Source organism: Mustelus asterias, chromosome 8 (assembly GCF_964213995.1).
Source record: "Mustelus asterias chromosome 8, sMusAst1.hap1.1, whole genome shotgun sequence".
NCBI classification, from domain to species: domain Eukaryota; kingdom Metazoa; phylum Chordata; class Chondrichthyes; order Carcharhiniformes; family Triakidae; genus Mustelus; species Mustelus asterias.
In genome coordinates this window covers 34,420,165-34,434,982 of record NC_135808.1, presented here as the reverse complement: position 1 = coordinate 34,434,982, position 14,818 = coordinate 34,420,165, and the positions used below count along the sequence as shown (strand labels likewise).

At 44.8% G+C, this 14,818-nt stretch overlaps 1 protein-coding gene across 1 annotated transcript in view; it reads right to left on the bottom strand.

The window, feature by feature from the left end:
• The window catches only part of LOC144497039 (H-2 class II histocompatibility antigen, E-S beta chain-like), a 28,365-nt gene that overhangs the window by 13,179 nt on the left and 368 nt on the right, over positions 1–14,818 (bottom strand). The window contains exons 2-4 of the mRNA XM_078217764.1: positions 10,822–11,076; positions 7,764–8,045; positions 2,312–2,428 (exon numbers count right to left, since the gene is read on the bottom strand). Coding sequence (XP_078073890.1) covers positions 2,312–2,428; positions 7,764–8,045; positions 10,822–11,076 — 654 coding nt within the window. The remainder of the gene's footprint in view (positions 1–2,311; positions 2,429–7,763; positions 8,046–10,821; positions 11,077–14,818) is intronic.

Sequence of the window (14,818 nt, the reverse complement as noted above, 5' to 3'; positions counted from 1 at the left end):
TGTTCTCCTTGGAAAGACAGAGAATGAGGGGAGATCTAATAGAGGTATACAAGATTATGAAGGGTATAGATAGGGTGAACAGTGAGAAGCTTGTTCCCAGGTCGGAGGTGACGATCACGAGCTCAAGCCGAGAGGGGCGAAGTATAACTCAGACATCAGAGGGATGTTTTTTACACAGAGGGTGGTGGGGGCCTGGAATGCACTGCCAAGTAGGGTGGTGGAGGCAGGCACGCTGACATCGTTTAAGACTTACCTGGATAGTCACATGAGCAGCCTGGGAATGGAGGGATACAAACAATTGGTCTAGTTGGACCAAGGAGCAGCACAGGCTTGGAGGGCCGAAGGGCCTGTTTCCTGTGCTGTACTGTTCTTTGTTCTTTGTGACTGATTCAAATCTTTGCTAGGGAACCTGTAATTTCCTCCCTAGCATCCTACAATGTCCTGGGATACACTTCATCAGGTCCTGGGGATTTATCTACCTTGATGTGCTTTAAGACTTCCAGCACCTTCTCTAGTGTGTACACTCAAGCCATCACTATTTATTTCCCCAACATCCATACTTCAGTGAATATTGAGAAATATTCATTTAGGATCTCATCCATCCCTTGTGGATCTGCACATACATGACCTTGATCCTTAAGAAGTCCTACTCTCTCCCCAGTCACTCTTTTGCCCTTTATTTGTAGAAGCTTTGGCTGAAAAATGCTTTGAAACAGTGGTCATGTTTTTAGAAAATTCTAAGTGCAGATTTGGATCAATCTTGGAGCAAATGTTATCCAGATAATAGATTGAAAACTGTCCGAGGAGCCCTGCTTGCTGGGAGCATCAATCAGGATGAGGTCAGCCAGACAAGTTGAGCAGTGCTCATTTTTTCATCAAAGGTTGGTTGAAACTAGAGTTATTCCACTATTGCTCCAATGTTTAGCTAGATTCCAAGTAGCTTCTCAAACAACCCAATGAACAAGATTTCATTTTTAAAGAATTTACTGTAGCAAACCCAAGCATTATATTGGCAATTTAAAGTGAAATTTACTTTTATTTGTGGTGTCATTTGCCCATTAATGTTTTAGGTTTAATTGTTATGGCTGTAGAAGGATTTATGGAAGACTACAAGCATTTGCTTCCCCCCTCAGGAGCAGATGGAACTATTCCCACTCCTGAAAGGATCAAGAACTAAAGGTCACAAGTTTAAAATAAAGTCATTGACAAAAGCAAAAGAGAAAAATTAGTACATTTCAGACCTTAAATAATTAATGCACTAAGTGTTGTGAAGACAGGTTTGATCATATTCAAAAGGGAATTAGATTTTTTTTTTAAACTAGGTTGGTGCTTGGCCAGTGCAACACGATGGGCTGAAGGGCTCCATGCTGTAGTAGGACAATGAGAAGGCAGGAGAAGTGAATTCTGAGCCCCAATACATACATGGGCTGAATGACCTCCTTCTGCACCTTAAGGTTCTGTAAACATGTCAAGTCACAGCCCTGATGTTGACAGTTACTTCACTGAAGCCCAATGTTCCTTCAGACAGTCACAGCTTGTCTTCCTTCACCAGCAGCATCACTACTTGCCATCTGTGTCTTAAACCCAAAGTTTCATCGTTCTAATGGTGTTCAGGAGTCAAATTCACATGTCAGCAGCATTATTTCTGTCCCCCACCACAGACTGATAAACTCAACACAATGTCATATTGAATTTAGGGTCTCATTTCCCCTGCACTTAATCAGCTCAGAACTTCTATAGGTCTGTACTCAATTCCTCATTTCACAGATGCTGGCAGAAGCTGTAACAATTACTTGTCTGCAATATTTAAAATAAATCAGTCTGGTTACATTGCAATTTAATGTAGCTCAACTTCATTAAAAATGTAATCTTAAATCTATGCATAGAATATATGTGCCAAGTTGTGCAGGGCTAACTTATTACATATTCAGCTCCTGAAGGACAATTTGGAAATCTGATAGTGATTCCACCAACTACTTTAGTCAGAAAGTCCTTCTGAGGGAAGGAATTTCCTGCTTTGCCTTCTATAAAAGTTTCCCAGTGAAGTTGCTCTGGTTTTGGGTAGTTTCTTTCCCCACATTGCACCAAGATTCAAACTAGTTAACCTCCAATACAAGGACTGTTACCACAAGCAAGGCCAACATGTCAACTTTAGGTTTACCAAGATCAGAAGCTAGGAAGGCTTAAATTAATATTTGGGTGTTCCCAGCCATCATCCTGATCTTTCTTCTGTAGAGCATTCTATGAGAACAGATTGCCCAGTGTCACATCTTGAGGGTAGGGGTTTTGTGCTCACTGAACAGAATCTTACCTTTAGCATTCCTCAGCTTCATAATCACTCCAGCCAGCAGGATGATCAGTCCAATTCCAAACCCCACAGCTCCAACAATGATCTTGTGTTTCTCTGATTCAGTTGTGCTTCCCACTTCTGTACATGAGAAACAATCCAGGTGTTAGAGCAGCACTGTTCTATTGAACTAGGGAACCTGCAACTACATCACCAGGAAGCTGAATTCAATTTTAACCCCTTGTTCAAACGGAATCATATTCAAGCACAGGGAAGGAGTGGATAGGCTGTGGAGAGACTCTGGCAAGCAGTTAGTAAAGCAAAGTGGAAAACCAGGAATGGATGAAATGCTGACTGCAATAGACTTTCAGCATTCCTACACAGTTCTAGCAGTTGTCCGAATCCCAAAAAGGTATGGTAGACTGTAAGACATAGGAGCAAATTAGGCCACTTGGCCCATTGAATCTGCTTTGCCATTCAATCATGGCTGATGTTTTTCTCATCCCCATTCTCCTGCCTCTTCCCTATAACCCCTGATTAATAAAGAACCTATCCATCTCTGTCTTAAAGACACTCAATGACCTGGCCTCCACAGCCTTCTGCGTCAGAGTTCCACAGATTCACCACTCTGGCTGAAGAAATTCCTCCTCATCTGTTTTAAAGGGTCATCCCTTTAGCCTGAGGTTGTGCCCTCTGGCTCTAGTTTTTCCTACTAGTGGAAACATCCTCTCCACATTCCCTCTATCCAGGCCTCAGTATCCTGCAAGTTTCAATAAGATCCCCCCCCTCATCCCTCTAAACTCCAACAAGTACAGACCCAGAGTCCTCAACCGTTCCTCATACGACAAGCTCTTCATTCCAGGGATCATTGTGAACCTCCTCTGGACCCTTTCCAAGGCCAGCACATCCTTCCTTAGATATGGGGCCCAAAACTGCTCACAATACTCCAAATGGGGTCTGACCAGAGCCTTATACAGCTTTGGAAGTACATCCCTGCTCTTGTATTCTGGCCCTCAACATGAATGCACCTTCCTAACTGCCGACTGAATCTGCATGTTAACCTTGAGAATCTTGAACAAGGACTCCCAAGTCCCTGTGTTTGATTTCCTAAGCATTTTCCCCTTTTAGAAAATAGTCTATGCCTCCATTCCTCCTTCCAAAGTGCATAACCTCACAATTTTCCACATTGTATTCCATCTGCCACCTTGGCCCACTCTAGCCTATCCAAGTCCTTCTGCAGCCTCCTGCTTCCTCAATACGATCTGTCCCTCTACATATCTTTGAATCATCTGCAAACTTAGCAACAGTGCCTTCTTCCAAATACTGAATGTATATGGTGAAAAGCTGTGGTCCCAGCACCAACCTGAGACACACCACTTGTCACCTGCTGCCATCCTGAAAAAAAAAAGACCCCTTTATCCCCACTCTGCATTCCGTCAGCCAATCTTCTATCCATTCCAGGATCTGAGCCTTAACACCATGGGCACTTAATTTAACAGTCTCCTATGCGGCACCTTGTCAAAGGCCTTCTGGAAATCTAAATCATGTCCACTGGTTCTCCTCCAATTTCCTTGTTACCTCCTCAAAGAACTCTAACAGATTTGTCAGACGTGACCTCCCCTTGGCAAAGCTGTGCTGACTCAGTCCTACTTTATCATTCCAAGTACTCTGCAATCTCATCTGTAATAATGGATTCTAAAATCTTGCCAATGACTGAAGTCAGGCTAACCGGCCTATAATTTCCCATCTGCTGCCTCCCTCCCTTCTTAAACAGCAGTGTTACATTCGCTACTTTCCAGTCCTCTGGTACCCTCCCTGCCTCCAGTGATCCCCGAAAAATCACCAATGCCTCCACAATTTTCCCAGCTATCTTAGTATTCTGGGGTGTAGTCCATCCAGTCCAGGTGATTTATCCACCTTTCTGTTTCCCCAGAATCTTCTCCTTAGTGATGACTATTACACACTTGTGTCCCCTGACTCTCCTGGAGCTCTGGCATCCCACTGGTGTCTTCCACCGTGAAGACTGATGCAAAGTAACTATTCAGTTCCTCTGCCATTGCTTTGTTTCCTATTATTACTTCTCCAGCAGTCCAATGGCTATTTTTGTCTCATCTTTTATATATTGAAAAAACTCTTCATCTTTTATATTACTAGCTAGCTTACACTCATTTAAATCTTCTCCCCCCTTATTGCTTTTCTAGTTGTCTTCTGCTCACTTAAAGGCTTCTCACTAATCCTTGCCACTTTGTCACTGTCCTTGACTCCCCTCAGCCATGGATGCCTCGTCCTCCCCTTAGGGATGAATTTCTGTTGTGCCTCCCAAATAACTCAAACTCCTGCCATTGCTGTTCCACTGTCTTCCCTGCTAGGCTCCCTTTCTAATAAAATCTGGCCAGCTCCTCCCTCATGTCTTTGCAGTTATCTTTATTTAATTGTAATAAACATTACATCTGACTCCAGCTTCTCCCTCAAACTGCAGGGCAAATTCTATCATATTGTGGTCACTGCTCCCCAAGGGTTCCCTCACCTTAAGTTCCCTAATCAAGTCTGCCTCATTACACATCACCAAATCCAGAAGTTGCCTGTTACCTCGTAGGCTCTGTCACAAGCTGCTCCAAAAAGCCATCTTAGATATTCCACAAATTCCTTTTCTTGGGATCCACTACCTACCTGATTTTCCCAGTCCACCTGCATATTGAAGCCACATGATTGTAATATTGCCTTTATCTCCCAAATTATTTTCTGCCCCTCAACCTGACTACTGCTAGGGGGGCCTGTACATAACTCCCAGTGGGTTTTTTCCTTTGTGATTCCTCAACTCTACCCACAGAGATCCTATGCCTTCTGATCCTATATCACTTCTTGCTATCAATTTAACTTCATTCCTTACTAACAATGCAACCCCACCCTGTTTGCCCATCTGCCTGTCCTTCCAATAGGACACATCCATTGGATATTTAGATTCCAGCCCTGATCCCTTTGCAGCCACTGATGCCCACATCATACTGGCCAAATTGTGCACAAGCTCATTTACCTTGTTCTGTATACTGCGTGCATTTAGATACAACACCCTCAGTCCTGCTCATACTGGTCACCTTTTTTGCTCTGCTTAAGGTTAGATTCCTGCCATCTTCCATACTCTGTTCTATTGGTGTGGGGGTGTATGAATTGTTTAAGTGAACATCCCAGTCAAGTGATAGAGGTCACTATGAAAGTGAAAGTTAAGGGGAAATTTCAGCATTCAGATTAAGCGACACAAGCAAGAGTTTGAGGGTAGTCACAGGACTAAGATATGGAATGACCGAGTTATGCAATAGGAATTTAGGAAGAAGCTGATAATCTCTAGATCAGAGGTTCCAAACTGGTGTGCTCTGAAGGCCCTGGAAGTGTGCCACAAATAGGATTAAAGTGAACATTAGCAAATAAGCTAAATCTAATCTAATCTTTGTTTCAGCTCTGTGGTTGGCATCTCCAAGTCCTGACCACATATGCTGGCTGGGAATGGGCATGATGTGGAGATGCCAGCATTGGACTGGGGTAAACACAGTAAGAAGTTTAACACCACCAGGTTAAAGTCCAACAGGTTTATTTGGTAGCAAAAGCCACACAAGCTTTTGGAGCTTAGCCCCTTCTTCAGGTGAGTGGGAATTCTGTTCACAAACAGAGCTTATAAAGACAGACTCAATTTACATGAAATGTAAATTGAGTCTGTGTCTTTATGCTCTGTTTGTGAACAGAATTCCCACTCACCTGAAGAAGGGGCTAAGCTCCAAAAGCTTGTGTGGCTTTTGCTACCAAATAAACCTGTTGGACTTTAACCTGGTGTTGTTAAACTGCTTACTGGAAATGGGCACACATGGTTTGGACTGGGCCCAACTGAAAAAAATATATAACTGTGCATGTGACCCTTTCCCAGCCAGTACATGCATGGTTTGGATTACCAATTTAAAACATTCCAGACATGTTGCATGTGAGCTCTTGCTGGCTGACATGCACAGCAGATCCCAGATTCTGGGGAAATGCTGACCAGAGTTGAAGATAAAGTCCCTGTGCACCAGTGCAAAAAAGCACAAAACGGGCACAGAAGCCTGGGAGACAGAGGTTGAATTAAAAACAGGAGAGAAGACTGGGAGGAGTAAAAACAGTTCCCAGAAAGGGAAGACAAGAAAGAAACAGGAACCAACAAAAAGGAGAAACAACTTCAACATTGTATTTGACACAATGATTAAGGATGATAAACTTCTTAAACGAATGACAATTGTATCAAATGGTAGCTTGACATGTTTTTAGGAGATAAAGTGCTTGAGGGCAGTTCAGTTGGACAGAAGAGGTGCCTCAATTTCTTTTATAGCATGTGTGCCCTGACAAGTTGGGAACTACTGCTCTAGATCACTCCCCCAGCCACATGCCAGAATAGACAAGGACAGGAAGCTCAACGTTGCCAAAAGCTCTGTCATGGGCCTTAGCACCTATTCTGGGGAAGATGGAAGTTATCCCAGGAGGACAGGCTACATTTCAACAGGAAAGGAGTTAATTAAATGGATAAAAAGGATAAAGAGAAGAAATTAAACCATCAAGAAAGTTGACTCAAAGAAAAAAAAATTGGTTATAAGCAGGGAAATACATTGAAAAGGAATAAAACAGAAGTCAAGGGACATGGAGCAGTGCTGAGTAAAAAGTATGTATTGTGATTGCCACTGTTGAAATTTGGAGTATGTTCAGCATGAACCAAGGTGCAAAACACTGAAGGAGACAATATATCTTCAGAAAGGAATGCTTGCTGCAACATTGATGTACACAAGGTTTAGACAGTCAACATGATTGACTAGGGCAAGTGGTAATCCATAGTGAATAAAGCAGGAAAGAGACTTTAGTTGCAGTGACAAGAAAGTTGAATTTCTAATATGTAGGATTCCTTCTACAACACATGATATCTCAAAAGGAGAGATTGCTAGATCTAATAAGCAAAAGCCACAGAGAGTTAGCACCTAGAGTCTGATAGCCATTTACACCCATCTTCTAGAGGGAGGGGAATGGCAGATTTTGGAAAGACGGTACAGTAGAATGATGGCATGGATATTTTAATGAATAAATAAAAATACCAGACTTAAGTGATTAGAAGCACACCAAAATTACACGGAATAGAGAAACCCAAAAATGCACACAGACCAGAGAGCCCTTGATATGGCTCCTCACAGAAGACCATTGGAGAAGAGAGCAAGGTGTAGTAAATTTGTTAAAGTGATTTAGAATGGAGCAAACAGGAACACTTTCTCAAAGTGGGTAGTGGTTCCTTCTCAGGGTTCCTCTCAGGATCTGCCCTTTGTTCACTGCTTGCAGCAATAACTGCTAGAACTGGCAGATTAGCCCGAAATGTAAACTATTTCCCTCCCCACCGATTCTGACACCTGCTCAACATTTCCAGAATTTTGGGGTTTTATTTCAAGTTGTATTACATATAGATTGTGTTTCTTACCCCAGGCTGTGTTCTTGGGTTCATTCAGGCTGCTGTGTTCCACACGACAGGTATATTTATCCCCAGACACAGGCTGATACTGGAGGAGATCCTGCACCTGATAAGTCCAGTCACCATCTGATAACAGGACAGTGTTGACAACGTCATCAGGAACCGGCACTCCATTTTTCAGCCATGTGACTTTAATCGCAGAAGGGTAAAATCCAGTAACATGGCAGGAGAGCAGGGCTGACTGTCCAGAATGTGACAATGTTTTAGGTCGGATAGTGACTGTTGGTTTGACTGGAACAGAGACAGAAGAGTTAATTTAGAAATAAAGAACATAGTATAATAGCAGTAAATGTTTTGCATCCATGTCTGATTCTCATCCATCCTGATTACTGTTTATGTAGAGTTTTGGGTGACCTTCAGTTAAGTCCTTTTCTACAAGTTCTGGCCTTCACTCAGGCAAGATTGGCAAGTCTTGCAAGTTGTGGAATTGGAACATAGATCCACAGATGTGTTGCCCTGAAGAGTGGAAACACCTTTACCAAGTGGTGGCTTCAGTAAGATTAATGAATGTGAAGTGAAATGAGATACCAGGCCTCCTATTGGTCCAGTGGTTTCTGGCAACTTTTGCTATTGGTTCATTTGTCGTCATGCCAAATGGCTATAAAACACAGGGAATGGCTGGGCACTAGCTCAATGTGCCTTTCAGTAAAATGTCAAATGGTACATTTATCTGATCAAGTTCAATGTTGTATTTGAAGGGGAAAAACATGAAACAGTGACCAAGATTCTCGGTTCAGGCAAGACTAACTTCAATTAGCTACATTGGAGATTGCTCAGTAAATTGGGCAAGCATATTAAATGGGTAAAAAAGGACAGGTCTGGAGGTGTTCAAAATATAGAATTGGTGTATACTACTTAAAAACAAGAATTGCCAAAAGACAGGCATGGACAACTGAAGTATGAGAGAACACAAAACTAGTTTAAAGGACAAGTAAACCACTGGATGCTGGGAAAAACTCAGCAGGTCTGGCACAAAAGGTGTGGCTATGGGTACCTGCATGGATCCCTATTATGCCTGTCTTTTTTCAGTTGTGGAACACTCATTCTGGTACATTGAAGGTTTAAATTTAAAATTTAAATCTTGTAAAATCTCACTTAGCACATCAGATGTACAAGTTTCAAGTATCATTTCAAACATTGTACAAATTCAAAGGTATCCCAATGCAGTCTAATTAAAAAAAATATGTATTTACAAACACTCAATGGATGAGTTACTCCACTGTGTCCGTTTAGTACATTGACTGTTCAGTGCCACTTCATGCACTCAATTGGAGCTCAAAAAATTTTGCTTCAAATTTCTACCCATCCCACCTTCACATGGTTCATGTTTTCCTCAACTCGTCTTCATTTCCAGTGATAAACCGATCACCAATCACAACCCACTGACTCACAGCTACCTCAAGTCCTGCAAGAACTCACTTCCATGTTTCTCCACCTCCATCTGCTCTGACAACATCATGCCCAAATTCCCATATAAATTGTAGAAGGTGAAACACCGGCTCCTTCACCTCAGCACAGGATCCCCACACTTCTTTTAGGTTAAGCAACATTTCACTTGCACCTCCTTCAGTTTGGGAGATGCAGAGCTTCTGAAGCTCACTTCAGCTACCCCGTCACCCTAAATGAGTGCACCAGGGGCCCATGGTTAAACTAGAACAGATGATGCTAGAAAAACTCAGCAGAGCTGATGCAGGATGATATTCTTTGTCAGGACTCAAGGGAGGGGGAAATATGTTAGAGGGAGGAGGAAGCACTGGACAGAGTCCATGCCAGGGCCTTCCACCAAGGCCATCCTGAATCCCCACTTCCTGCCACCTGTGCATCTCACAGGCAGCAGGAAGAAGAGGTGTCACAACAACATCTGAGAAACCTAAAAGTCAACTGTGGCCTCCAGGTCCCAGCCTCCCAGGGGACTCCTGCTAAAGGCATCACAGGCCATGGGGTGCAGAACAGTTGACTGTCTCCACCCTCATGTGCAACTGAGGTGGGTGCAGGGGGAGGGGGGGGTGTCATCTTAATGCAGTGTAGGACACAAGATTTAAAAAGTTGTAGGGTCACCAAGAAGGCAATCACTGTAGTTAGGGATAGGGTAATATGCATTGTAAATCACACTATTAAATATTCTTGCACCCCATGGCTGTGACTCTGTCTGTGATTCACCTCCGTGAACCTTGACCATACCCAGAGAGACTCAGCCTCATTCATTGTCAGGGGCCCTTTGGCCTGAGTGAGACAATACCTACTGGAATTGTGCAGATCTCAGTGCCATGCACTGGTGTCAGATCTGATTGACTGCGGTGGTATTCCAAATACTCATCTGAAAACAGTGTCAAGTATTCACTGGAACCCACTGCTGACTCAGTTGAGTTCCTCTGCTCCAGTCTCTGCTGATCCCCCAAGCAGTGGGGAGGGGGGGGGGGGGGAGAAGTAGGCTCACAATGACTCAGCCTGGGATGGCATCCTCATCACCCACTGGAGTCCAGGACCAGCCCCCAAATCCACCCACCCTCTGCATTTCTGGGTCATGTCTCCCCAATCCTCACTCAGAGGTGGACCCAGGCACCAGTGTGCAGTCAGAGATCCGTCATCACCCTTCTGCCTGGACCAGTAACTTGCTAACATGGCCAACCACCTGGTGTGATGTCAATGGGACCCATGGCAAGGTGGACCCCACGCCTCCTATTGGGAGAACCTTTGGCAATGAGGGCCTTCCTTATCTGTTCTCCACCTCCTTGGCCTCCTGTGCTTCCTCCTCCCCGGTGGCACCAACCTGCCCCCCCCCCCCCCCTTCATTATGGGCCAGGTTGTGGGTTAAGGGAGGGAGTGCGGAGGCGCGGTGACTTTCCCCAGAGCGGGATTCCCGCGGCTGGAGGAAGCTCAGTCCCTCAGAGAGAGAGAAAGCACCGAGTGTCCCGGGGACTCAGCTGCTCCGGGCACAGCGGGGGCACAGGCCGATCCCAGCATAGGCCGCTGATGGCATTTAACCCCCTCCCCCCGGGGCTCTCACCTCTCCGGGACAGCACATTTTCGGCGATGGGAATGTTGTTACCACACACGGCGAGCGCTTGCTGGTAGGTCGCTTCCGCTTCTTTATTCCATCTCTTCACATTCCCCTCCATCCAGTCCTTCGCCGCGATGTACTTCCTCTGGTTAAAGTCGAAATACGCGATCAGCTCTTGGTCATAGACATGCTGGTGAATATAGGTCCAGACCCCGGTGTCATTAAACTCACATCCGTGAATGAAGTCCCCGACATGAGCCCCTGTGAGAGAGAGACCGAGTTACTGCCCGACAGACAGCCCAGTGACCAGAGCCACCCAGGAATGGGGAATCTTTCCGCCTCCTGCCCGCCCAGTCCCATCACAACAACATGGGGAAGGGGTGCGGGTCCCAGACCCACTCCCCTCCGGGAAACCCCCACACTGTGACAATAATCTCCAGTAGATCACACCCTGACCCTGTGTAGAGGGGGTCAGGACAGCTATGGGGTCACTCCCCTACCCCAGCCACAGCACTGCCTGGACATGGGTTCCATTCCGGATGATGAAATAACCCCATGTGGAACTCATGGACAGCACGGTAGCACAGTGGTTAGCACTGCTGCTTCACAGCTCCAGGGTCCCGGGTTCGATTCCCGGCTCAGGTCACTGTCTGTGTGGAGTTTGCACATTCTCCTCGTGTCTGCGTGGGTTTCCTCCGGGTGCTCTGGTTTCCTCCCACAGTCCAAAGATGTGCGGGTTAGGTTGATTGGCCAGGTTAAAAATTGCCCCTTAGAGTCCTGAGATGCGTAGGTTAGCGGGATTAGCAGGTAAAATATGTGGGGGTAGGGCCTGGGTGGGATTGTGGTCGGTGCAGACTCGATGGGCCGAATGGCCTCCTTCTGCACTGTAGGGTTTCTATGATTTCAGTGACGATGAGACACATTCTTTCCATCGCCCATAAACAGAAGTGAAACTGAGCTGAGGACGGTCCCACCGAGGACAGCGGTGTTAAAGGATGGGTGGTCAGCAAAAGATAAAGTCATTATAGTCCCAAATGAACATATTGTCTCTCCCATTTGACCTCTAGATCAAACCAAATAAACAAACTCTAAGTCAGGGCAGGCGTGATGAACTGTCGTCAAAGGCTGCTGACAAACCAGGAGATGGTAGAAGACATAGGACCTCAGCTGTGATCTGTGCTGGTCAGATTTAAACAAAAGGTGAGCACTAGCTCAGGACTCAACATGTGCAGAGTAGAGGGGAAAAGGTTGGTGATGATGGAAGGGTTTGAGATGATCAGAGTTGAGGGCATTTGAGAGCAAGGAGTGGATGGAAAGGAAATAAATATGTCACCTAGCATTAGGAGCTAGGATGAGGTCAGGTGATCAACAGTTGAAGGTAAATGGGGTCAAGCGAGTAAGAGATGGATTTCATGGATAGAATGAGTGTTGTCAGGGAGAAAAATGGGAGGAATTCAAGACCAGTGTACAAGAGAATGGGGTGGGGATAAACAGGACAATCAACACTCAATACTGACTTTCTTGAATTTATTGCAATTAAAGACGACAGCTAGTAATGGAGGTTTTTTGGTCCACTGCTCAACCCTAAATCATGGCCCCCAATAGCAATTAATGGTCAATGAATTCTGCAGCAGTTTTTTTTGCAATATACGTTATTTAGAAAAGCTGAAAGAAACAATGATATTGGTCATGTTGCACTAGAGGTACTTCAATATAGTTATGTACTGTTAGGATTAAGCACAGTGTGGGGTTTTACCCAGTTACCAGCCTCAGTGGCCTTTCCTCAGCCTACAGCCATTGCCCCAAGCACAGTCCTGGGCTTGGAATATGCCAAACAGCAACACTTGATTGGGGCCAAGTTTCAGGCAGATCAGAAGTCTCAGAGTTGATGATTCCTCAACACCAGCTAATGTTTTGTCTTGGCAGCAGATATGCTAAAGTCTGTCCTTTAAACTTGGAGAGAACAGAGCAAGTTGCAGTGATGTCAAAAAGATAAGTAATCACCACAGTCTAGTAATACAGAGGCAATGTGTAAAAAGCTGGTTGGGGGGGGGGGGGGGGGGGGGAAGGTTGCCCACTTCAACAGATCTGCCTGTTCCTTGGGATGCAATATTCAACTGTTGCAGCCAATCACTACAGAACATGGGTAAGTAATCAACAGGCGCATAACTGAAACAACAACAAAGGGGAATAAATCACAAGCACACTGACTTTTTAAATCTGTGCACATATTTATAACACTAACATTTTTACTGTTCAACATCCAGTTTAAGAGGTGGAGGACAAAGGTCTGAGTGGTGAAGCTGGAGAACAACATTTCAGCTTTCCTCCACAACAATAATGTCCATCCTGTAACATGGTGGCCAGAAACAGACAAAACTCCAGCTGTGGCCGAACATGTGTTTTATACAATTCCATCATTATATTCAATACCCTACCCAGTAAAGGAAAACATTTGATATGCTTTCTTCACCACCAGTCCTGACACCAAGGACATGCACTCCAAGGTGTCACATTTCCAAACCACTATCTTCCCATTTATTGAATAATCTCTTGCTTTATTTGCCCTCCCCAATGCATTACCTCACTTTTACAGGTTGAATTCCATTTGCCACTTCCGTCCACTCAAACTATTGATATAATTTTCTCAGCTTTCCTCTGCACAGAGGAGATTAGTAAGAAGTCTCACAACACCAGGTTAAAGACCAACAGGTTTATTTGGTAGCCAATACCACAAGCTTTCGGAGCGCTGCCCCTTCACTGGTGAGATTCACCAGGATGTTGCCTGGGCTGGAGCATTTAAGCTATGAAGAGGGGCTGGTTAGGTTCAGATTGTCTTAGAGCAAAGGAAATTATGAAGGGCATAGATAGGAATAGTTCTTCTCCTTGGAGGGATGGGTCAATAATCAATAATTTAAAGTTAAGGGGCAGGGAATTTAGAGATTTAATAGAATCCTTAGTGCAGATGGAGGTCATTTGGCCCATCAAGTCTGTACCAACAGATCTTAGTAAGAAGTCTCAACACCAGGTTAAAGTCCAACAGGTTTATTTGGTAGCCAATACCATAAGCTTTCAGAGCACTGCTCCTTCGTCAGATGGAGTGGAGATGTGCTCTCAAACAGTGCAGAGACACAAAATCAAGTTACAGAATACTGATTAGAATGCAAATCCTACAGCCAGTCTCCACATCATGACCAACAGATCTTACTCAGGTCTACCCCCATACATTTATCCTGCCAATCCCACTAACCTACACCTAAGGAACAATTTAGCATGGCCAATCCACCTAACCAGCTGGTCTTTCCAACTGCGTGCAGAAACACAGAGAACATATACACTCCACAAAGACAGTCACCCAAGGCCAGAATTGAACCTGGGCCCCTGCTGCTGTGAGGTAGCAATGTTAACCACTGGGCCACTGCTTTTGAAGAACATAACATAAGAAATAGGAGCAGGAGTAGGCCATCTGGCCCTTCGAGCCTGCCCCGCCATTCAACAAGATCATGGCTGATCTGAAGCAAATCAGTTCCACTTACCCACCTGCTCCCCAATACCCAAGAAAAAACGTTTCCACCCAGCCGGTGGTGAGAATCTGGAACTCACCAACTGAAAGGATGGAAACGGGAACCTCAACATTTCAGAAACATTTAGATGATCACTTGAAAGACCAGAGCTAGGGAACAAGTGCAGAATATTGAGATGAGTGTGGATTGGTGTTTGATGGCCGGGACAGACATGATGGGCCGAAGGACCTCTTTCTGTGCTGTAAAATTCTTTGACTCAAGGAATCTGCTGATGGGGTGAGAGAAAATAGATGGAGCATGAGCACCAGAGCAGATGGGCCGAATAGTCTTGTGCTGCAAAATTGATTCTTCACTGTGCCTGATCGGTTTTATTTGTAAATTTCCCAAATCATATCTCACATTTAAATCTAAAGAAAGGCAATTAGCTCATTTCTCCCCCGTAACTGGGCACTTAACCGGCTCCGGACCCCCTCCGCCCC